The sequence below is a fragment of the Orbicella franksi genome, chromosome 2 (genome assembly GCF_964199315.1).
Source record: "Orbicella franksi chromosome 2, jaOrbFran1.1, whole genome shotgun sequence".
Classification (NCBI taxonomy): Eukaryota; Metazoa; Cnidaria; class Anthozoa; order Scleractinia; family Merulinidae; genus Orbicella; species Orbicella franksi.
Genome location: NC_138146.1, coordinates 32,035,315 through 32,060,532, shown reverse-complemented (window position 1 = coordinate 32,060,532; position 25,218 = coordinate 32,035,315). Strand labels below are relative to the sequence as shown.

Here is a 25,218-nt window from a genome sequence, read left to right as displayed (position 1 = left end):
ACTTGTGGTCCATACCGGCAAATGATTATAAATCCACAAGTCTCCAAAAAAAAAAAAAAATTCTAAAACCATGATAATAATCGTGCGTGTTATCTGTCACATATTGGTCACCTTATTATTTCTGTGGGCTAAATTGCCGATGGAATATTATATTTTAAAGTCAACAAGCTCATAGTACATTGACATGGTACTGAAGTTTCATATGAACGAATATGAATATTTAAACACACGAGCGAATATTAAAAAATATAAACAAGGTTGTTTCGGTCGGCTAGATTTTAATTGTTTTTCAGGAATCCCGTTGTGGTCACTTGTGTAAATAAACCAGAGCAAATAACAAAAGTGCAAAAATATTCGGCTCTATCATGGGAGAAACGGCGAAAGTTGGCCTTTTTCAGCTAGATTATCAATATTAAACAGTTAATGATTTTTCTGCGGCAAGTCGAGTTTTTCCTCTTTGGGTTTCGTTTCACAGGGCGCCAAGGTCCTAATTTCTTTGTTTCCTAAGTGCGAAATTAACAAGGAGTGAAATGAAAACTATCCTGTTAGCGCCAATTTACCAGAAATAAATTTTAGAAAACTTTTACCAAAAATATTTGTACAACATGGAATATCACGCTATTTGTGAAAGAGGTCTTGGTCATGACTGTCTCAAGGCATATTTATGGCCCGGAAGACGGCGATGCCGTTGGAATTTTGTCGTTTGTGCTGTTATGCAGCTGCATCATTTGAAACCACTGGATTTTGAGGAAAAAATGTTTGTGTGGGTTTGTTATCAGCTTTCAGTGATGTAAACCTATGGTAATTTCACTTTGTTGACTCATCGTCCGTTTCCTGGAGACCTTGTTCACTGGGAAGGATGTAGCGAAATTATAATTACCGAACACCGAGCAAACGCGAGAATATTTTGATGAAATGCTTCGAAACACTGTGGAACTTTTGCATATTTTTCTATTGTTATTAACTGTCCCTGCGGGATACATTGCTCATTTCTCAGCGCTGATTGGTTAAAAAACAAAGCTCCCAATTAATTCTGACTTGATTGACAGGGGCACTAGGAAACGACGCCGCACCAAGCGAACTCCCTAACGCCAAGATGGCTGCGTTAAAGCCATATCAGAGTGCTTTGCTTGAAAATCGAGATCTTATTCTTCGAGATGTCAGGACAAATGAAGTTTGTCCGTTGTTGTATGTGAGCGGTGTGTTGACCCAGAAGGAAATCGATGGTATAAACATCGGGCGAACCCCTCAAGAACGAACGGAAAGCTTGCTGGACATACTGCATTACAAAGGGCCGAACGGATTTCACGAGCTGTGTGTTGCGTTAGAAGACTCCCATCCACATTTAGCAACCAAGCTAAGGGCCAAAAACCCGCAAGTTGAAGTTTTAGGTGAGCTCTTTTGGTAATTATTGAGGTTCTGTCATTGAGAGTTTTAAAGGGCTCTTCGATACGCTTGCGAGAGCACTCGCTTTGCATAGTTCGTGCATTTCGAACATTGGTTCAAACTGTATTCATTTAGCTTTATTCTCTTTTCTCTTCGCGGCAATTTGTTTTGTTTTTATGCAGGTTTTTGTTGATACGGATTTGTTAATGTATGCAAAACAGGCTATCCAGCGTTTATTGGTTTGAGTCATGACACGGGAATTGTCGTTCGCATATGTTTATGGACTGGAGTAAATTCATGCTTATTACTTTCTAGTTCTGACACCAAGCCTTCTCTTTCCTCCGTTGTATAATTTCAGAAGGTAAACCGAGGGAGTCTTATCCAAGGTATTCCAGCCCTCAGAGGGTTCGAGAGTTTGAGCAGCGAGAAAATAACAACAACGAATTTTACAACGTTAAACGCGACCCTGATTATTACCCACCCGAGAGAAGCTTCAACTCGGAAGAACAACCTCGCAAGGACATGAGAGGTGAAGAGCATAGAGGGAGAGACTACTCTTACGACCGAGGACGAGAAGTACCTCAGTATATCACAGAAAAGCACGGTAATAGTAATGGACGAAACTTTGTGGAGAATGACACTGGAAGTGAACGAAACTATCGAAAGTCCGTTGGCGACACTAGCGTAAGTTTTGATGTTATCAACCCCCATATTTTTAAAGGTTTACTACACTCCACAGCGTTCAATATCAATTTGGGGTTTTCAGAATAACCACATTCTTTTTATTGGTATGAGGAAAACAACTTGCGTTTAGAGTATCTCGGACTGACTGATACGGTTGGTTATCTGGGAACTTGATATGTGTATGTTCCGCGCGGTTGTTGTGTGAAATTGACAATGAAATATTTTGAACGCGCGGAATGTAGAGTATGCGTGGTTATGAACGTTTAGTAAGCGCATGTGGTAACTACAGCCGCTCATGTGTGGGTTTACATAGTGTAGATCACATCTAAAATTAGTGTTTTACAATTAAAAACCCACTGCTGTCACGAATTAGAAAAAAATGAAACTAGAATTGTGTGTATGACGAGGCGTTGTTTATGCCCGAAAAGCTTAGTAGAATTAGCTAAGTGCGACTGAATGTTTCGATCGAATTGACGTACAGCAAATCGTATCAAAGGGTCAGTTATAATTTGAGGCTCGAATAAAGGTTATTAGGTACAATTTATCCATCGATTACTTTGACTGACGCTAATCCGTTGTGTGAAGAAAATTCTTTCCTCAATTCCCGTCGTTTTTCGAGTCGCAAGTCAGAGAGGTGTTAAACGTGCAAGAATATTCCTGACGGAGGGTTAAATGATGTCATGTCTTTGACTGATTATTAGAGTTTCGTTCAACGAAGTCCTTGATACGACACTAAAATTTATTGTACTTTAGCCAGCATTTAAACCCCGCCTTGTATTTTCGGTGCTTTGGGTCACTAACTTCTCTGGGAATTTTATACTGATCAGCGTTTTCTTCGTTTCGAACCATCAATCATTGCAACAAGAAACCGCGGGAGAAACACAGTGAGTAAAATGTTTGTGTTCGTTCCTATCAAATATGTAAAATTTAGCAACGCTTTTTCGTTTATATTACAGTTGAATAGTCTTTCATGGCCCAGTGACTTTTCTAGCTGCTAGATTATTCGGGTCAGGTCCAGTTACAAAGTCGAGTCGTAGTCGATAAAAACTATTTTATCGCTAATTGGATCGTGGAAGTACGGTTTGGAAAGTAAACAGAACGAAGGCAGTCGACGTTGATGTGTCGACGAATACATCTACTGATAACTGCTCAGCTAAATATCGTCACGTATGGCATCAATATTCGTTCGCGTCGCTTTTGTTGTTTGGGAAGAGTTTTATTGTTGTGCTTTTTGTTTATCACACCTCGTAAGACGCCCGAGCTTTGGTAGTAAAATATATTTGGCAGCAATAAATATATTTGCACTTAAATCACGATTTTACAATAGGTGACAGTTGCCCTGATGTCAGGGCGAAAACTATGAGCAGTTCTCAATTTTGTTTTCGTCAATGTGGTTAGTTTATGTCGGAGTTGTTACAGCTCTCTAGGGAACTTTCTTTTTTTTTTTACCCAGTTGAAAAGTTGTTGTTAATGGTACTGTATTAACACAATGAAGCTAGGTTAAATGCAACTCTAAATTACCCAACTACAAAATTATTGGAATGCACATCTCTTAAGCCCTTTATCAACATATATTGCTCAAAATATTTAGACAGCGATTGTCTTATCTGGGAAAATCTTTCTGCCCTTATGCTTAAACAAACTCCATTATGCAGTGGAATGATGGCATTGGGACTGTTTTTGAAGAGAACCTGTTGCAATTATCCATTTTTAATAGCTGTGTTTTTGGCAGGGAATAACTAAAACAATATGTAGTCTTTTTGAAACTCCTAGGATTCCAAAACAAATAATATTTATGGCTTTGGACATTTGAATGAAAGTAAAATGTGTGCTTTTTTGCCCAATCCTGCTAGATCATGGACTGGCTATTCCTAGGAAAAAATGGAAATGGAAAGAATAAAATGACAAGTTTATCAAAATGCAGTTCTTAACTTTCTCTTTAACAATGTAACTTGTGCCAAGTACTTGCCAGGGGTTTTGAAGACTATTTATTAGTATTCAAGTTTTTTTCACAAGTTTTCTTTTTTTAGAACTTGTAACAGCTGTGAAAGGATAGTTATAAAAGGAAAGAACTTTGTTTTACATTTACTATTTTTGGAATAATAATACATGTATTTACCAATTATAGTGTTTCCAATTTGGCAACTTGTCAGAGATGTAATAATTAATCAAGCTTCCTTTGCAACAGGATCTGGAAATAAAAAATATCTTGGAGTTATACAAGCTGAGAAAATTGCACTAGAAAATTTAACACCAATTGGTTAATTCATCTCATCATTTGCCATATTTCTATAATGTTAAGAGGTGGTTGTATCGTAGTTCTTGATGTCATGCAAGTAGCAGGTTGTTTTGAATAAACAGGGGCATCTGTTTCCATTACCAGGAAAAGTGATAGTTGTTGTCAATAATGCACCATGTACAGTAAATAAATAGTTTTGATCCTTGTCACAAACCAGGATATGTAGTTGAGCTCATTTTAGAAACAACTGCTTGCTGTTATTCTCAACATAATATTTCTTCTGACTCGATCACTACATTATCAAATAAAAAAGTTACTAGAAATGGGAAAATTTTCAAGTTTTGTTTTTCAATAAAAGATTATTTTAGTGCTTGAACTCACATCAAAAGACATATGTCCAAGTTATATATACATTGCCTGGGTGAACTATCTTAAGCATTTTAATATTTAAAAGTTAGAAAAGATATATAATAAATGAGTTCCCTTTTATGGGTAGAATGTGTAGTCTAAACATGATCTATTGATCAGGAAATATTAAAATAAGAAATAAGAGAGCCAATCAGATTTACAAATCGTGTATGTAATAGAAGGAGTGTTAACCAAAATAAAATAGCTACGTGACTCTGTGTATTAATATTATACTCTTAGCAATGAGTAAAACAGTGACCAATTAACTAAATATAAACTATGCTTTCAAGTTGGTCAATAACAACCTTGTCCGGATGTTAACTGGCAACTGAGTGAGATAAGAGTGGTCTTAAAAGTATTTACAGACTGTATCATTCATTCAGCATAATTTTGTTAAAAAAGAAATACAATGAAGGTAGTGTGCATCTTGTTGCTGACAGCATTCATTGCTTTCTAGCTGTATTCAAGATTATGTCATCTGTGTGATTTTCCTTTCAGAATTATGTCCGTCTCTTTAGAAATTTACTGGCAACTACCATGGTTTCCTTTTTGCGTTAATTTACTCGTGGTCAGTTAGATGTTACTTTGATTCTCAGTCATTTTACCAACCATGCATCCTCATATAGCTCTTCTAGTGTTACCTTGCACTGTACATCACCAAAGTTCTGTCATGTTGGTTGCAATCTAACTTGTCACTCTCTCAGTAAAGAGACTGCCATCAGACAACATGTCTGAAGTGTTTACTATCTTAAGGGAAAAAAAAATATTGAAAACATTTCATCTGGGGTCACAATCATGAGGAGTGCCTGGACAAACCCATGTACCTGTTAGTCTAAAGTCCTTTGAGAGGTTAATCTTTGTTTTGGTAAACATATCCCTATTTACCCATTCTAAGTTAATGGGTCAAATTTTCTAGTTGTTAGACTAGGCTCCCAGAACAGATGTCGTATGTCAACATGAAGTTAGATTAAGTACACAGAAACATTTTAGTAAATGTGCACATTGTCTACTTTATTTGCCTGTCAGGTTTAGGTTTACAATGTAGTGATTTAAATCATTTTTAGTGTGTTGTTAGGCTTGGTGTGTGTAGCATCCTTTCGTACATGTATACAGTATTCAGGTAGATATAGTGCTGTTCTTGTTGTACTATAGGCCATACATGGTGTTATAAATATTTCTTAGCTTTAATTTGTAACTTTCTTGTTTTTAACAGCCCACTGAACAGTACATGTGGGAAAGAAAAACAATAGTTTTGGAAAAGGTGAGTTGGCAGTAATTAAAAATAATCTTTGGCGTTGGCAAAAATGACATACATGTAGTTTTATTTTTTCTAAGTTATGTAAAAAGTAATATTGCAAAAAGTCATGTATTTCGATTGCCTTTCTTACATGTATGTTGTTAGCAGTGATTATGTATTGTATGAGTCAATTTTGATGGGGCTAAGATCTTCTGTGATGGGCAAGCATCTCATCCAGTGGGGATTAGAAATATTCATAGTTGCTTGGGAGTAGAAATATTCTTAGTTGCTTTATGCTACAGAAACTGGGATAAGCTTTGGCCTCCTGCAGACTTTACCCTTACCTACTAAAATCTTCTTGTGTTTAAATCAATTTTTCTGATGCTATGTACAGCTGTTCATGCATCTGTTGTGGTTCAAATTTATGCTTTGGGTTAAAGTTTACAAGCTTTATTACTTTTGTTAAACTTCCAGTGTCTTGTAGTTTTGAATTATTTTTTGGGTTAAAATTATATAAACCAGGTTGATTTTTCTTTTCTGTTGTTTTACAAGACAGTATAATTTATGATGGAAATGAATTGCAAACTGAAAACCAAAAACTAATTTAAGAAGCAGGCATAGCATTTTTTTTTTTTCAAACTATAAATAATGCTATTTTAGCCATATGAAGGGTAGGGTCATTATCTCTACTTTCCAAAACAAAAATCTAAAAAAAGAACTGTCTACAATATTGAAATCCTGATAAAAAATATTTAGAAATTTAATTACCACTTGCAGAGTGCTGCTGAAATAAATTGCAAGACTAGTACTGAATGTGTTGTGTCTGTGAGTCTTGCATTTCTTTTAGGGATGATTTTCGCATGTACATTGTATTCAGTGAAGTCTCATTACTAATTTGAGACTGAAAGGCAAATTTAATTTTTGGTTTTTATTCTCACATTATAAACAAACATTCAATTCTGCAGGGTAGATAAACTTATAATTTTCAGCTGTGTAAGTGTGTTATATATGAATGTTGCATTATTGTCTCCCAAGAGGTGATCAAATCTTGTGCTTATGGTGTCTGAAAAAGCAGTACAGGTGCTAAGATGTTTTCTTCTTTGTCTGAAAGTAAAATAAAATTTGCTATGGCTATGCACAGGTTTTATGTTTACAGACATGCACCTTCCAACTGAGTTTAGGTGAAATTTAGCCAAGATGTTCTTAAATCACTTGTTTAAAAGAAAAAATTGTTTTCAAAACTGTCCTGGGTTAGTTTTTGAATTTTGATGGGGTAAAATGCAGGGACTTTATGAATTTGTCTGGTGAAAGAACATTTTAGGGCAGGGAAGAGAAAGTTAAAAAACTCTCAAATGTGGAGATATTGGGAGCATTTTTGCACTAAGATAATGTAGGCGCTTTAATGAACAAGTTAAAATTAGAAGGGTTGCCTTTATATTAATGAAAAACTTATAAAAATGGACCTTAGAAACATGCCCTTATTAATAAATCTTTTAATCTACTGCATTTCTTATAACAAAATTAATTAATTTATTTTATAATTTTGTTGGGTGCATTTTCTTGTCTTATCACAGTGATATCTAGAGTTGGCTAAAACTAATAACTTCTATGATGCATCTCACAGGCCAATTCAAATCAAGGTTTTGGTATTGCTGTTTCTGGTGGAAAAGATAACCCACACTTCAAGAGTGGAGATACATCCATTGTTGTCTCTGACATTGTACAGGGAAGCCCCTCAGATGGACTACTAAAGTAAGCATGAACTTACTAGAACCAAAAAAACAATAGCAATAAAATAGTAGCTCATTTTGTTGGGAAGTTAAACAAAACCTTAAATGCTAGTCACCTCCTGCCCACAGCCTAACCCCTGAGTGAGAGACACCTGAAGTCTGATTGCAATAATTTTGTCTGGTTACATTTCCTTGTAATTTATCACGATTTTTCATATTAATTAATTTGTATTTGCAAACAGGCATATTGCATTTTTGCATTAATGTATTAATGCTATGTATATGCAGCAAATTGGCATGATTTGGCATGAGGACATCATCCATTAAGTAAAGATGCAGTAATGTTTTCCTTTCAATTCCTAATGTAAGCTGAAATCTAGAAACTGCTGTGAAAATCCTTTCATTTTGAACTTCAAACCGTGCACTGCTGGAAACTGACTTAAGCAGTGTGATTTATTCTCGGCAGTCCAAGGACATAGTGGGAATTTTTTATTCTTTTGTCCCACAGTGCAGAACAAAAAAATAATATATCTACAATGGAATGAGGAACAATTATTGTTCCTCATTCCATTATAGATATATTACTACTTTCAGCTCTCAAATAAAAAGTGAAGGAAGTCACAAGTTCATTAACTCCAAATTTACCTGAATTTATTTTTCAGCTTCCTAATTCCTATCTTTGCTTGAAATGGAAAATTTGACTGCAAAGATCATGTCTTCACTAATCCTGTAATTTCTTTTAGATGGCTTGATTCCTTTTGTAAAAAAAAAACTTCTTTGATCATCCATCTTTTTGTTTTCAGGGTTAATGACATCATTCTTCAAGTCAATGATGTAAATGTTGAGAATGTGATGCATTCAATGGCAGTGCAAGCATTAAAAGACAGCGGCAACTCTGCACGACTTGTAAGTTTAAGAGATAAGATATTTTTGATGGTCACATTTCTTTAACCTTGCAATTCCAAATTCTAAAGTTATTAAATTTTTCTTGTTGATTGTGATTTGCTTTTCTTTTGTATTTTTTAGGCCATTAAACGAAGGAAGTCTATGCCCGCCATGGGAACTCCTAGAGAAGGAAGTAAGGTCCCACAGACTGTCACCCTCATCAGGGAACAGCAAAACAAAGGTATCAAGTAAATCCAGAAATGCCTTGCACTCTGCATATCCTTACAGTTACTGTTTTGAAAATTTTTAAATGCAAAGAGAATTTTGATTTGACTACAGCAAAATTACTACTAACAATTACCTACTCTAAGAAGCAAAACAAAATTGTTTCCCAAATACACAGTCACGTTTTTTATACAATCTTGTAGTAATATGTGATGAAATGTTTCCAGAGTTACTATTTTGTTAGTTTCTCTTAGAGGTTATTCCTGTTGTTGATGTGTGTTCCAGTGAGCACTGGTCTGTTCTAATACTATAGGAAGAGTCTGTTCTGAGTAGAAAAGGGAGAAACCAAGTAAACAGGTTCCAGTTAGACTGTATAAAGTAAATAAATATTATTTGGGTTACTGTATGGGACAAAATGTTTAGTTATCAGTTTAGAGAAACAATATGGTTGGGATCATTAAATTTAACAAGGTGTAATTTACCACCTTGTTTGATATAGTTTCTTCCTCTTGTTTTTAATAGGGTATGGTTTTTCTCTTGGTGGATCTATGTTCATAAAAGAGATTGATAAGAATGGCATGGTAGCAAGGCAGGGTGAATTAAAGTCTGGAGACGTCATTCTGAAGGTGTGCATATATACAGCCGACAAACTTCTTGTAATCTGCTTTGCAAGGCAACTCTAATCATCTTGGCTTAACTTAAAGAGATGCTATCTGTTTTAGTCTGCAATACATGTAAAACAGATGCTATTTTAATATTCTTTTACTTCAGACACTTCATGAATAGGAGCAGTTAATTGGCACCATGATTCTAATTTTGATTTGTTGCCATGTTTAAATAGACCACTTTCATAAATGGCGGCCAATTATAAATTCTTTTGCATGTATTAAAAATAGCCTTACTAACCACATTTTGAAGTTGGTTATTCAAAAGAATTTTTACTCTGAAATGAGGTTAGTAAGGCTTATTTAAATGCATACAAAAGAATTTCAAATTGGCAGCCATTTATGAAAAGGGTCTATAAAGTTTCTTGTTGTTGTTTGTTGTTGATCAATTACACTGCTTTTATGCTAAGAGAATTTATGATCTCAAGAGAAGCTTATGTTAGCTGCAATTCAACACTAGGGAATATGGTCTTTCTTTCTCGACTATGTTATGGACAGTTTGTCTTGCAAATCATCTGTAAGCTCACATTTTACCATTCCATTAAAGATTAATGACAGAAAGTCGGAAGAGATGAGCTTGAGGGAAGCAATTGAAACGGTTCGTCGCTCAAACAGACTGGATCTTCTGGTGCTCAAAGATGACAACCTTCCCCCTAGTTACAGCACACACTCTCTGCCGCCATCATTCAGACATAAAGATGGGTCTAGAGACAGGAACATGCCTAATGGCTATGGTGAAGAACCAGAACCAGATCTGCCTCCAAGGTCAGTGCATGGGATTGTGTCTGATGAACTTTGAACATGTTGTTATTTTTGATTTGAGTAAATTATATACATGTACTTTCTTGTGGATTGATAAATTGTGGATCTATATTTTGTTTGGGATAAATTTGCAACGTCATCTCCTTGTAAATAGTGCAAAACTATAAAAATCTTAAATCTGAATCAACTAACCCATGGATATACTGTATATAGATTCCAAAGTTATGAACTTGGCAAAAATATATATAATGTTAATTATTATTACAATAACTGTAGGCACTACAGTGATGAAGACCTACCAGAGCGACCCCCACCTCCCTCAGATAAAGACAACATGCTTTTTTCAGGTCAGTAACTTATCTATTAGTCCATCTTGCTCATGAAAATAGCTAGAAATGTGGGGCAGTGGGGTTTTGTTCTCGCTTCTTTCTTGTGACTAGTGTACATCTACATGTATCTATTTTATCTTCTTTATGTTTCTGTGCCAGTGTTTTAATTACTCTACTTATGAGGAATTGTTGTTCAATTATTCAGAAGCGAGCTGGAAAAGGCCTGATACAGGTGAACGTGTTTCTGGGTATGACAGAGAGGATGTCTTCAGACCTGTGGAGAGTGCGCAAGTGGAATCAGAACCTAATTTTCCAAAACCTGCAGAAGGTAAAAAAGAAATTGTAAATGTATGCATGTAATACAGAGACTGGGATAAATGTTTACTCATAGACTGAAAAATTAGAGCCTTCTTGAACAGCTTGAAAACGTAAATCCTGATTCAAGGATTGCTCGAAATGTTTCATTTGAATGGTCATGCACTAGGATTTCATACGTAAAAGAGGATCTAAAATCAAAGGAACAGACAAGGTCCCTGAAAGTGAAAGCTAATTTAAAAACAGTTGACCCTTGGCAATCAATTCCTATAATCTCGTCTTGTTGGCTTGGTAGTGATACGTTTAAAGCAAACTTGACACTGATTGCTAATGTTAATCATTTCTGTTTTTTTTTTTTTTTTTACAGTGTCATATACACCTGGTGGTTTAAGTTCTTGGGGGAGAAATTCTTCTGTGAATGAATCAAGATCAAGTGTCAATTATGTTGAGTCAACCTCAAGTTCCCCCCGTAGTGATCGTCGTGACATGGATTCAGTAGATCGCAGGAGATACAGAGGGTATAATGCTCTTTTTGCTAAAGAGTCTCTTTTTTACATACATGTAGTAGTTTTCTAACTAACAAATGTGTTTCCTCTCAAAACAAGTTGTATTCAAGGTAGTTGCTCTGTTTCAAGGGGCTTTTGTCTTTATGTTTTGGAATTTTAAAGAATACATGCTTTTTAAGAGAAACATAAAAAAAAATAAAAATAACTTCTAATTTCAATCTGTGTAATTTGCAACAGAGATGCCCGTCTTGTTGCCTTCCGCAAGAGTGGTAGTCTTGGCATTCAGGTATCTGGTGGAAACAAATCCGGTATTTTTGTGGCAGCTGTTAAGGAGGGAAGCCCAGCTTACAATGAAGGATTAAGAAAGGGAGACCAGATACTAATGGTGAGTAACCATGACATAGATCAGGGAATGGTATCTTATCACTGTGTGAAGACATGGCTCGAAGTTAACTTTTTAGTCCACTTGTAAAGTTTTGCTAGTAAGATTTTTTCCACCAGTAAACTGGTAAGACCACTAGCAAATTCTTTCCAAATGTTTGGGAGACATGGATGATTCTAACTTGCAAACGTTTGCTAGAGGATATTTTTCTCACTCGCAGATTATCAAAATCACTTGCATTTTGCAAGTTTGCAAGCATTAATTTTGAGACCTGGAGTATTTTTCAGATTGTCTGGTTGTTTAAATGCAGAACTTGGTCATCCCAGGACAGTGCTCTGAGATTTCTCATGGAATGTCTTTTCTTGACCGGTTAAAACCAGTAGCCCTGTTCCTAACCAAATCAAGGATTGTTTGTCGCATACAAGATAGTACACAGGGCTACAGACCTGTGTTGCTTATGTACAAAAGAATGAAGCTGGCTGTTCAATGTCAGATCGAATCTTGTCAGAGAAATTGAGTCGTTTTATCACTATTATCATGGTAGAAGTGCCCCTACAGACTTAACAATATTATTAAGCCTTGTCTTTGCTTTTAAGTTATCAAAACAGTGAGTGAGTTTCCTAAAATAGTTTGACCACAGTAGGAGCATCACCTGTTTGTACATTTACAGGCCAACGACATAGATTTCAAAGACATCACAAGAGAAGAAGCTGTCTTGATCCTGCTGTCTCTTGGAGATGAAGTCAACCTGTTGTGCAAGTACAGGAGACAAAGTAAATGTTTTTTGGTTGTTCTTTGAAGAGACCTTTAACAAACTTAGAACCAGCTGTTGCCAGTTGATATCTTGGAACTCTGCTCTGCTGTGACTATTCCAAACAAACTGGTTATGACTGTGAAAAATCTGAACTCATTGTAATTAGGAACCAAACGTCAATGCAACGTGATGTTAGTGAATAATAATATTTTTTTTGCAATAGAGAGAAATTTGAGTTAGATCTTGTTAGAGTTTCTCAGGCTGTTTTGAGCATAGGCTGTACTACGTTGTCAGTTAGGATTCTATCTTTAGTTAACATTTTTGTCAACTGTTTTTGTTTTGTAGCTTTTGACAAAGTCAGCAAAGAATCAGGAGATTCGTTTTACATCAAGTAAGTTTTCATTAATTAACATTTACAGTGAAAAAGTGACAAAATATTAAATTGGAAATTATATTAAAATAATGTTGTTTGTCCTGTTTTTATGCATATACTAGGAGGTGTTTGAAGTAACCAAAGGAGTTATTCCCATCTTTGTAACAGTTGGCAAAAATCCTAGACAAAGAGCCGTGCAGGCAGCTGCCAGAGTTAATGTTGTTGGCAGAGCCTGCCTAGCGCCAGTTGTGGAATAGCATAACTAGTTTATTCTCTTTTTGTAGGGCTCATTTTGATTATGACAAGATGAAGGACAATGAGCTGGAATTCCAGAGGGAAGATGTGCTCCATATCTGGGACACCATGCATGATGGTGTGATAGGAACTTGGCGTGCACAGATTGTTACAAAACAAGGTTACGAAACAGACGTCGGAATAATACCAAACAAGTCCAGGTGATTAAATTCAGGATTTTATTTTACTTTAGAAGAATTAGTTGAAGACAGACCCAGATAGTCATCTAGGGCGAAGGGAAAGACGGGCAGGCAGGCAGGCAGACAGAGACAGACAGTCAGCTCAGTCAGCCAGTTATAACTGGCCATAATGAAATGTGTGACTACACAATAGAACTTGCTGGACATTTTTTGGGTTGTTCGTCTTTGCCATATTTTTTTCCTGTTTTCAAAACATAGCATTTTGTGGACTTACGGTCTGTTGTGTTTCCTTACAGGGCTGAGCAGCTAGCCCAGGTGCAACATAAAGTTGAAGAAATGATACCAAAGAAGGGAAATAGTAATTATGGAAGTCTAAAAAGGAGCAATTCCAGAGGTGGAACCCTCAAAAAATACAAGTTTGTTTCATCTGATCATCTGGATGAGGAATCCTTCAGTAAGTGAACAACAAAAAGATAGGAATACATCCTCTATGAATCATTTGCGAAACGTGTAACAACGTTGTAAGATGTAAAACATTCCTTTGAAGGCTGTTCAAACCTTGACGATTTATGTGAATCTGAAAAGCTTGATTATGATTAATATTTTTTTCTTGTTAGTTTCTACTGAAAGAGAAAACAAGCTACCAGCTTACGAGAGAGTTGCTCTCAGAAAACGTAAGTAAATTTTTGTTTTATATTGTTCTGTAAAATATCAAGGGCCCGTTTCTCGAAAGCCCCGGAAACTTTTCGGGCCCGTTAAGCCATTTTTAGTTCATCTGTAGCTAAAAACGGAGATGTGTATACGCCTGAAACTTCTTGTATGAAGGGAATCTCTTTTCATGTAAAGAATACGTGATTAAAAGAGTTCTGTAATTATAAGCTTCGAGATTTTGCTACGGCTCTCCGGGTGCGAAAAGTTTCCGGGGATTTCGAGAAACGGGTCCCAGAAACCTTAAGTGTACGGTTACAATTCTTCAGGTTAAGACTTACTTCAAAACGATCTTTTATTGATTTCTTTCTATCACCTTAATTTTTAAACAAGCTTAATTTGAATTATAATGATTGTGTTGCACATTCTAGATATGTTCGCGTGTGGAGAGTCTATTCAGTAAACTTAATATTTTTTTGATAGCTGGATTTATCAGACCAGTGGTTTTACTGGGTCCAATTGCTGACATAACAAGAGACAAGCTGTTACAAGACATGCCAGACACATTTGCCATTCCAAGTAAGATAATCCTTTCATATTTGTAAGACTTGCTGTGTACGTCGTCTATATTAGCGTCCGGTTTTCACAGACGCCATTGAAACTTTAACTGGCGCATAAGCATGGAAACAAGCGACATTTTTTTCTTATTACGGAAAACAAGCAACACACACGGCAAGATGCTCTTAAGTAACACCCTTTGTTACGAAAATGTCTCAAAAAAGGCACGCCTGCATATGTTGTTTGTGGTGCTCTCGTATTTGTTGTTTGCGCCCTCGTATGCGCTAGTGGAAACCAGCCTTTAGAAGGCACGCGTGTTCGTTTTGGCGGGAAAGGTTTGGTAGCTGTCGCCATGGTGACCACGCTTTCACGTAAAAGTCGTGTTGGCGAATATCTACAAAAGTTCACCAAATTTGCCTAAGATTTCTGCACTATAACTCTCCCGAGAAATGCAACCTGAGATGCACCATCTGTACTTTACTACAAAGCTACTAGATATCGTTGATTTCATGCTCTTGTTAACTTTTTTAACACAGGCCAGATGCATAGGTGTGAGCAGAGTTAAGCGTGATTTTGTTTGTTTGTTTGTTTGTTTGTTTGTTTTTTTCAAGCTGCCTTTGGTGGAATGCAGCCTCTAGGCAGGAGCCCGATGCGATCGTCCCGTCGCTCGCTCAGCTACACGTCAATCAAGGCTGTGATGGACAGTGTGAGTAATCATTTCTCTCTACTAATGCTGACAGCTTCGAGGAAGAAGGTTTCGACAAACAATGTCTTAATCTTCTCAGGAAACAGGTTTTGACCAAAAAGCAAACTCTCTTGGTAAGCGTGTAGAGGAGTTGAGATAATTTATCGAGTGGTGCAGGTTTTCGCAGGGGTAATTTGCTCCACTCTTTACAGAAGAGTCGTGTGTTTTTAATGGAATAGAGGAATGGTTAAGTGACGATCTGATTTGTTAATATTTTTTCGTTTGCTTCTGCAGGGTAAACACTGCTTGTTGGACATCACACCTGAAGAAGTGGAGAGGCTTAACTTTGCTCAGTTGTATCCTATTGTCATATTCCTGAGGCCACCCAACAAACAGATGGTCAAGTAAGTCTTTGCAAAACAAGATCCTGTGTTCACGTTGTAACCTTCCAGGTACAATGGTTAAACGACAATAAGTCAGTGTTTTCTCTACGATAAACGACGTGGTCGTGGTTTACGGAGTATCCGTGTAACCTTCGATTCAGTTCGAAATCAAGCTTCACTCCATTTAATAATTGTTCTTTGGTGACCTGGTTGCTTCCAGGCTTTAAAGCACTCTTATTTTCTGTTAGGAGATAGTGATTTCTCTTCGTTTTTAGGGAAATGAGAAGTGGCGCTGGTGATCAATCTGCTAAAATGATCAAGAAACTCCATGACAACTCGCTGAAACTGGAGCAGTTTTACAGCAACATGTTCACAGGTTTGAAGCTGTCTCTTGCTGTCTGTCTTGCCGTTAGTGTTGTTTCACTTTGTAATAACACTTATCAAACAATGGAGAGTAAAAGGTTGGAAACTTTGCCCTAACCAACGATTTGATTCACTTTTATCGGGTTTTTTTAATTGCACTACATATACAGGTATGTGCATTTAAGCTTGGTATTCAGATAAAACATCTCATGCAACATGCTCCAATCATTGTCAAGAAGCATCCTGTTCAGCCAATCAGGGACCAAATCGAAACCAATCATTATATAACTTAGACTGGTTCTCCCGCGCTTTGCACGGTTGCAAGTTTTCTTCAAGCTCTTAGTGGTTAATTGCATTGTTAATAAAAACAGCTTGTTGTGATTGGCCAGCTATTGGCCAGTGTGTTCACTTAGGTTCTACTGCAACAAACTGAAAATTGCGGTGTAGGATGGGTTTACCAGAGGCAGTCAATGGACGATTTATGTGCAATTTCTGTTTTTAGCTGTTATTCCCGCGGGCTCCATGGACAACTGGTATTCACGGGTTAAAGATGAAATTAAGAAACAGCAGGAAGATCCTGTGTGGATGTCTGAGGACAAGGTTGCTGTTATGTTTTCAATTTTTCTCTTCAATATTTTTAATTTTATAGCGCGCAATGTTGTTTTTCTTTCTCGCCTCTGATTCTGTAACATTTATTCCTCTGTGAACCTTTTTTTTCTGGTTTGTAAGTGACATTACTACGCCCTGTTTAGCTGAAATGTCTTATTGACGCTGAATGCTTCTCTTTATTTACAGTTTGACGAGCAGGAGGACATTGAATTCCGCATGCCCAGTCGCTACTCGCAGTCATATGATTTTGACTCCACGTTAGACTCACCAACTGTCCGCTCGTCTACGTCGACGCAGCCTGTTGATGAAGACGCTGTGGTGGCTGATCATGGCTATGAGGTAAAACCTACAAACTGTCGCCCCATCTCTTCCCCCCCCCCCCCCCACCCCCTTGTACAAAAAGCCCACCTCACCAGGTCATTGTGTTTTCGATTATCAACTGAAATGAACAATTGATCCATGAATGGCTAGCGAAGTGACAGGTTTTTCCCATTTTGAACAATTGATTTCAAGTTGTAGACCGTGAACATAACATAACGCCTTAGTTTAATTCGGAAAATGCAATTTATAGATATAATAAACAAACAAAAAGACACCTCCTGAATAGTGTGTTAAGGGAAATCGTGAGGCTATCCCTATGTGAAACAATTTCTCCAGGCAAATATTTCTGCAATGGCACAAATTCAAAACTATTTACAGTCGTAGCTCATCACTAAATAGTGATGTAGGTCTTACGTCTGTTTCTTAGTAGTTACTGAACCAGTATGTACAACGTGATAAAAATCCAAATTCTCTTTATGTAGTAGGTGTTCTCATAACTAACATGGAACAAAAATATACTTGTCATTACTGAGAATTAGCATTTCGATCTTGGGGCTCAGTACATTTCTATGTTTTGTCGCAGGTTCATTCTGAGCCGCCAGCACGCGAGCGTGATACCCGGGTCCGCCCCGCGTACTCTGAGCCGCAACTCCGATATGACGACCCTGAACAGCAAGATGATTATGGACCAAGGTCTCGTTATGACGACGAGGACTTCCGTAACGGAAACAAGCCGGCTGGGTTTAAGGAGGATACACTGGAAAGGCAGAGACCGTCATATAAGCCCTCTGGAAACATTGTCAAGTAAGTAAAACTGTTCAATCTAGAAGATCGTAAAAGTAAGTTTCTAAAGAAGAAACCAAATGCTAATGGACCTTTTCGGCGATACGTCGGCCATTTTGAATTCTATTGTTTCAAAGAGTTATTTTGGGATGTTCAGGGCCAAATTGCTCGTAATAGTATCCCGTAATATCTATTTGAAAAAAGAGAATTGAAAAGAATTCAAAATGGACACCGTATCGCCGAAAACGTCCATTGGAAAGATGTTACACTGTGGGAGTTATAACGTTACGTAAACAGTTATCAAGGGTGTAACGCAACTTATTAAAAGAAGCGTTGTGTGACGTATTTCTGGAGACTTGAGCAGCCAAAGTGGCTATTAACTTCCCGTTGTTTAGTTTTCCTCAAATTTGGAGGAGTCAACAAAATAGTGTTGGGTTATGATAATTGGATTATGGCTTATGTTCGAGGTTTTGTTCTTGTTTTCTAGGCTACTTCCATCTCGAGAGAATCCAGTTGAACTCAGGGAATCACTCAAAAAGACCCGAATGCCCGACGGATACGATCGCCCCGAAGCCGACGCGGAAGAGTTGCGAATGAAGCGCGAAAGTCTTCGTAAAGTCGAAGGTGATTCCGATCTTCTTAAGGAGTACGATGAACGTGTTGGAGTTCCAGTTTCTAAGCTGTGGGCAATCGATAATGAGTCGAGCCAGCGCCGAGAGCAAATTGATCGTGTCCGAGAATCGCCGATTGAAGTTGAACTGAAAAAGAAAGAGCCGGATATGGACCTGGAAAAACGCTTGGAAGATCTGGAGTCCACGTTAAAACCCCAGCGACGGCGCTCTATCGAAGAACGTAAACCACGTCCATATTCAGAATCTTACGACAGAAAGCCGCGTAACATTGTGGTTGATTATGCGAACCCAGACAAGCAAGAAAATGTGGCGCATTCCAGCTACTATCCAACGCGTAGTTATCCAACAGTAACGCGTTTTGACCGCGAGAAACCTGCGGAACCTGAGATTCGTGCAAACGTTGCCGATTTTCGGGTGGAAAGTGCCCCTCAGAGAGATTTTCCAGTCAGTTCGGATAACAGAACTGGCAGCCTACCTCGCGAGCCTCGATACAGAGCCGAAGTTACGATCCCAACCCGAAGAGAACCGAAGTTTGAAGCGATAAGACCCGACCGTCCTCGATCTGCGTATGCTGGCTACGCTCCGAAGCCCTTCAATGCCAGTTATCCCGACAGGCCATCGTCTGGCGACAGGCCTTCGTCACGCGATCCACCCACGAGCAGACCCTCGGACGGACCTCGAGTTGGCGACCAAGTGTCCTACAATTTTCGTTTGTCGGGATCGCCTCGGTTTTCCCGACCAGAGCGCGAACCAGAGCCGAGACCGACGACGTACAGAACAGAGTACCGGCACAAGGTTTCCACAGACTTAGACAACATGGATCATGAAGGACAAAATGTCGTGACAAGGTAAGAGAGCGGGAAAAGTTACAGAAACGATGCAAGGAAATTTTTAGTGATTGAATTCCCGTCCATTCCCTGGCGCATTGAATATGCGATAATCAGAAAAAATCGAGTACTTATTCAGATCCCAGCCAAGAAATGTTTTCACCTCAATTTGATCATGTCAGACTCAACAAGCGTTGGTAAACGTTACTGTAATTTAAGATGGCGGAAGACTTTAATAACTCTGAATTCCTTTGTTTCTTGTAGCGATTTTGAATCCCTGGACGAGGACACTCAAGTTGTGGCCACCGCCAGGGGCAAGTTCACTTCCCAGGGAGGAGTCCTGTCCTCCCCAGAGTCCGGGGTCAGTATCGTCATTCCTGAAGGTGCCATCCCCCAGGGAGTGGAGCAGGAAATCTACTTCAAAGTCTGCAAAGACAACAACTTCATGCCTCCGCTTGACTCGGACCGCGGTAACAGAGCTTGCTTTTCGTGCTATAGTACTAGTAATAACTTTTTAGCTAATTCTAGTATTGGATCCGACGGGTACCGAATAGAATAGCTCGAGCCTAGTGCCTGATTTCACGTGAGCTTGTCGTCATTAGCTTGCATCGTCCTTAGAAACGCCCTTGTCGAAAATCAATTGTGAAGCTTAAAACGTCCTTTGTTAAAATGTTATACCCCCTTTCCCCTTTTGCTAGCATAAAGTACATTTTCTTTAGCGCTTGTGGTGTTCAACATCTTTGTGAACACGGTTTTTTGGCCATGACGAGCTCTGTAAATTTTGTATCACTGCAGTTCAGTTGAATCCTCCAAACTATCCCAATTATACTGTACTTTTCTCGTACTTGTTATGCTATATTGCGTGACGGTGCGTGACGGGTGAATTTGTGACATTTTAAGTTGCGTTTGTTTTGCTCTAGGAGAAACCCTCCTGAGTCCGTTGGTGATGTGTGGTCCTCACGGCACACAGTTCCTCAAGCCTGTGGAGCTTCGCCTGCCTCACTGTGCCTCCATGACTCCTGATGGCTGGTCATTTGCACTCAAGTCCAGTGATACACCCACAGGTAAGTGTACACTTGTTTTGAATTAAGAAACAGGAAACATTTGCCGTGTTCCTGTCTAGTTATGGAAACACGAGTGGAAGTTTGAGGGAACAACCGCTTGTGTGTAGGGAAAGCAGTAAGAAAGAGACAGTGATGATACCTTACGGACACGGATATTCCGTGTTCATTGAATATGAAGTGGAGTAACGTTGACTTTGTTGCCGCTGTTCCGCAGGTCAGCCGTCCGAGTGGAAGAACGTGGCACTTCATGGTCGTGACTCGCGAGGAGACCAGTGCCAAGTGGATTCCAACTCGGTCTCAGTCCTTGTGGATCACTTCTCTGCTTTTAGCCTGGTCGGCAGAGCTCGTCCTCACACACGAGGCAAGGCTACCAAGCGTATGCTGGCGGCGGTGTTTGCCCCTCCCCCCAGAGTCAATGATGACTGGGCATTGAATGTGATCTTGATGGACGATACGGAGGCAGCTTTTAAGGTATGTTGTTATTTGCTCTCTTGTACGTTAGGCTTTTTCGATTTACGAGCGTGCTATAAGTATTGAATGGCTCGATTGGCATCCTCTCCAGATAAGCACCCTAAAGAATCTCAAATTTGAAAATCCAGATTCTTTCTTCTGTTGAAAAAGCTGTCAGAATGATTGTTGAAGTAAAAGAACGTGCAATTACTGCCGGAGGATGACAAGGACAAAATCGACTTTGAAATCAGCAGCCGAGCGCTTATTTATTGACATAAGTTATTCAGTTCGTCATGTTTTTGCATTGCAAGAAAGTTGTTTAACAGAGTGCTTACTTTCATATCGTGTATATTTGTATTTAGCTGTTCTTAGTTCTTTTGGTCAATATGTATTTGTAATTCCTACCTTGAATTAACACCTCAAACTGAATTTTACCTTGGTTTTGTTCCGCAGGATGTTTGTAATTCTGAATCTGAGCTTGGACGCTTTCCGTTCTCGCCGTTCAAACCTGTTTTAGTTCATGGTGATGCCAGTGACGTCAGAGTACAACTTCGAGACCTTAACAACAACTGGGTGGCTCGCTCGAGCTGCAAGAAGGTAAAGGTACTTTCCTTAGCTCGTTATCGATGTCTTGTGCTTTGATTGATTATGGAAACACTCCGCTCTTACAGTAGAACATCGAGACAAGAGGAAACCGTGATGAACGTATCGACACTCTCACGATCTGCAGATTTGAGAGGCTAAAAACGAGAACTGAAAACATGCAATAAACAGACATGGCTTGCAGTTGAAATTCTCGTTTATTTAGGCCCGGTTCAAACGTCGAACTTTATATGCACCGGACATTTTACCCATTTGAATCGATTCAAATAATTGACGTTCCCCGTCCACACTACGCCAGGGGATTTTCTTTTTTTTTTTTGAAAACGGAGGTTTCACTCTGAAAGCGCATCAAATGTTTTCCGTCCACGCTACGCCGGAGAAATTTAAAAACGCAACAATGACCGGTCATTGTTCGTTTTCAGTTCGAAAGGTTCCGTTTTCAAAATGTTTTCCGTCCACACGAAAACGAAAAGCCGGCGTTTTCAAATTCCTTCGGTTCGAAGAGCGTTTTCGAAAAGCTCCATTGTCGTAGCGAATCAGTGTGGACGGTAGGCCTAACTGTAGAGACAAAGCTGCTTTTCCAAATTGTCCGGCGTAGTACGGACGCTGCCAAGTTCGACAGTTCGACAGTTTATCCAGACGTCGAAGCTGCTAATGGCGTATAACTCAAAATTCCTATTTCTCCAAAAATCTTTGTGGTGAAATGTAATTTATATCATGCATCAGATTCGGCAAGTTCGACGTCTGAACCGGACCTCTACATCCTTTTGCCGTAAGCACTCTGACTGTTTGACACGCTAAATGTTCTTTTGTGTGTCCTTCACGCGGTGCTATTTTGTTATTTCTTGCAGTTTATTGAATTTCACGACTCCTGGGAGGCATACCGTCATGCTCCGTGCGTGGAGTTCTTGATCCGTGACCGCAACTTCAGCCCAAGCAGCAGTGTTTGTGTTGTTGACGTCTTCCAGGAGGGTCATGAAGGCGAAACAGCTGCTGTCAGTGTTTCTACCAGGCCTCGAAAGGTATCCCTTAAAATAGCTTTAAAATTTCATGATCATCTCTCCAAACATTTCAGCTACAATTTTGAAGTATCTCGCAAGTTAGTTTTGTCGTCAGGTAATGTTAAAAATGCAGGAATGAGTTGATTTTCAAGCCAAAAATTTTATGGTATGAAGGAACAATTACAATAATCTCAGCGTGCAAGCGCTCTCTCTTTGGAGAATCTTTGTTCGCAATATTTGCCTCATTAGCACAAGCGACACAGTTTCTGATGGAAGTACAGAAACATTAGTTCTGAGTATTGAAAGGGCACAGCACGATCAACTGTGCCAAGGAATTAGAGCGCGATGTATTGAATACTTTTTGTGCGACCCGACTTTCAAAACTCAAAATTTTACAAAGCATGTATGAGTTCATTAGCGCTTTTGCCACCCAGAAATTTTGCATTTTTTGAAAGCCAATTTCTCCTCGAATATTAACCCAAGGAGCCAAAAAATGCACCAATTACTAAGTTTCACAAGCTCTTTAAATGTTTGTAGTCAATGTGCGTCTATGTGATGTCGTTTGTTACTGAGGAAAAATGTAAACAACTACGTCGGCAATAATCTCTTAGTTAACTGCTGGTTTTTGTCTTGGGTTTCAGATTGGAGGACAGAAAGTTCAATATCTCATTTGAGGAAGTTGGCAGGTTGCAAGAGTTTTTCTGCTGGCGACAACACGCACAAAACTGACACCGTATTGAGTGTCTCAAAATGCTATTTTTATAGGACAGCGAAACCTGAATATGAATGTTCAGTGACGTACAGAAAACCGTCAAAATGCAACTTGGTTGTTTGTCATATTTATTTGGCAGCGCACTGCATTTGAATGGTTGTCTCGACTGAAACCCCAAAGTAAGCACATCGTAGTCGTGTTGGTCTTATTGCATTTGCCTTTTGTTTCTTTTGCCTGATCTGGACGGGAAGAAACGTTTTTTTCTGAAGCTTTTATTGAAGATATCGTGAAAGGGGGGGTCACTTTTCCGTAAGAAGTAAAACCTGCTTTGATGGCAGTTACAACCTATTTTAGGTAAATTCGTAAATTCTATGCAATGATCAGTTTGTTGAAACAAAAATGTAGTAAAATAGAAATGAGGCTTTAAATGAGTTTTCAAAGAGTTATCCTAAAGCGATGCGAGTACCCAGAGGATAATCTTCAATTGTGAAATATTTCAATGAGTTATCTTTTTAGAATGTACATGTATGATTGTGTTTTAGTATTTTAATCGACACATGAAGGCTAAGGAAGGTTTTAATTAATTCACGTAAGGGAGTCACACAATTTTCAAACAATAATTTCGTTTTAACACAGTACTAAAGGAAGTAACGCTTCAAGTTGTTTTTATGATTGTTTCTTTGTTACTGTGAAATCCCTGAAACTTGCGCACCAAAGTATTTAACTCGCCCAGTAAGGGTTTGTTTGCAGAATAGAGAAACACATTTGCTTTTAAACTCAACCTGTTAGATCCGAGCTGCTCTGCAATATGTGTTGTCAATTTCATCATTGGCCGGGAGTATATCATAAACTGGGCTTAATAGAGTAATTTTAGTTAATTCGTAAAGCATTTTTAGGAAGACAACAAGGCTACATATATACTATAATAGTTTTTAAGCGATCAGGTTTGTAACCCAGTCAAACATCATGCTGTATCAATAAAGTTCGTACACTTTTACTACATTAGTTTAATTTTGTTTTCATTTTTTTTTTTTAACGCCCTCTGGAACATAGTCTCCTTCGCAGCCGAAGGAGACTAGCTGGAACTAGAACTGTTCGTGTGAAAGACGATTCCCTGTAGTTTGACTTAATGGTCAGCGTGGTTGCTTATTAGCGGGACAGTGCAGATTTTAATGTTCTTACAAGTCCAGTTACGAGCTCTCTCTCCTCCCTTTTCCTGATTTTCACCCTTCTTTTTTCTTCGTCATAACGAACATTTCAACTTTATCATTAATTCGTATCGATGTTTATCACATTGTACGCTTCGACAAAGCTGATCATTTGTGATCTAGCTCACCATGATTCTCTTCGTACCCCAGTGATTAGAGTATCCGACCGGTATCTGGGAGGCCCGTCGGGAACACTTTTTCTTTGTCTTACGATCAGCACGTCTGTTGACTGGAATGCCCACTCTCGTGACAATGAATTATTGCGGTTACGTTACGTTGCCTAGCAACATCTCAGGGGTAGAACTAGGGGAAGGGTGCAGGGGGTGCGAGCCCTCCCCCCTGAGATGAAGCCTTCTGCGTTTTCGCTTTTGAAATTTGTTTACCTCACTAGTCAGTTACGCCATCCCTTAGCGGTGCGCCCCCTCCTAAGAAAAATCCTGGATCCGCCCCTGCATCTTGCCAAAATCACGAGTCAAGTCGGTTACTCTGAAAAACGTCTCCTTTCAACTCGGATCGTCCTTTCTAGAGCGTTCTCTGAACAAACGAACGCCTGATCCAGGATGGCAAGTTAACTAGAAGTTCCAGTTATTTCCGGAAATGTTTTCGTGATCAGGAACGGATCATCATTTTCCGTTCGACTACAGCGGAACTGCCAATTTTCCCGAATTTCCGAAAAAAAGGGGACAAAACTTCCCATATTTTCGAAAACTTCTTCCAGACAATTCATGTTTGTTCTATTCAATGTTGTCACCAAAATTTTCGGTTGAATGGTTTTTTACATGGCATTGCACATGCAGGGAAAATTATCTTAATAGATTTGACCTGAAAGCAAAACAAAACTGAATTGTTCTGGACCTTTTTCTGATATGCAAGGTTTCACAAAGAAGCCTTTCAATGTGTCTGTCCGTATCTGTATTCAGCAAATCATTCTTGTTTACTCTGCTGAGTTGCGGTTTGCAATATTAAAAGGGAGCCGTGTGTTTAGAAGACAGCACCACGTGCCACAGTGGCCGTGTTTTCTATAGAGATATGACCTTGCCGGGGGGCATGCGAGAGA

The 25,218-nt window shown here is 38.7% G+C and overlaps 1 protein-coding gene across 2 annotated transcripts; it reads left to right on the top strand.

Annotated features, from left to right (window-relative positions):
- Positions 1–1,059: 1,059 nt before the first annotated feature.
- LOC145479338 (tight junction protein ZO-1-like) lies at positions 1,060–23,964 on the top strand. 2 transcript variants are annotated; one of them, XM_081457677.1, is made up of 31 exons: positions 1,060–1,391; positions 1,745–2,070; positions 5,931–5,978; positions 7,579–7,706; positions 8,488–8,590; positions 8,711–8,810; positions 9,317–9,420; positions 10,007–10,224; positions 10,498–10,568; positions 10,756–10,878; positions 11,233–11,383; positions 11,609–11,756; positions 12,424–12,526; positions 12,853–12,898; positions 13,165–13,335; positions 13,611–13,768; positions 13,932–13,988; positions 14,446–14,541; positions 15,132–15,226; positions 15,500–15,609; positions 15,864–15,964; positions 16,454–16,551; positions 16,747–16,899; positions 17,465–17,685; positions 18,152–19,144; positions 19,388–19,593; positions 20,047–20,187; positions 20,402–20,658; positions 21,091–21,234; positions 22,092–22,262; positions 22,883–23,964. In XM_081457677.1, exons 1-31 carry the CDS (start codon positions 1,097–1,099, stop codon positions 22,913–22,915), a joined length of 5,169 nt encoding a protein of 1,722 aa, XP_081313803.1. In that variant the 5' UTR covers positions 1,060–1,096; the 3' UTR covers positions 22,916–23,964. The 2 variants fall into 2 exon arrangements, with proteins under 2 accessions (XP_081313803.1, XP_081313802.1); XM_081457676.1 differs by having other exon boundaries at positions 20,044–20,187.
- The last annotated feature ends 1,254 nt before the right edge of the window (positions 23,965–25,218 follow it).

Coding starts and splice junctions, on each gene's coding strand:
- LOC145479338 (XM_081457676.1), top strand. CDS start 1,097: ATGGCTGCGTTAAAGCCATATCAGAGTGCTTTGCTTGAAAATCGAGAT. Junction 12,527..12,852: donor GTGCAAGTACAGGAGACAAA/GTAAATGTTTTT, acceptor TTTGTTTTGTAG/CTTTTGACAAAGTCAGCAAA. Junction 17,686..18,151: donor CCCTCTGGAAACATTGTCAA/GTAAGTAAAACT, acceptor CTTGTTTTCTAG/GCTACTTCCATCTCGAGAGA.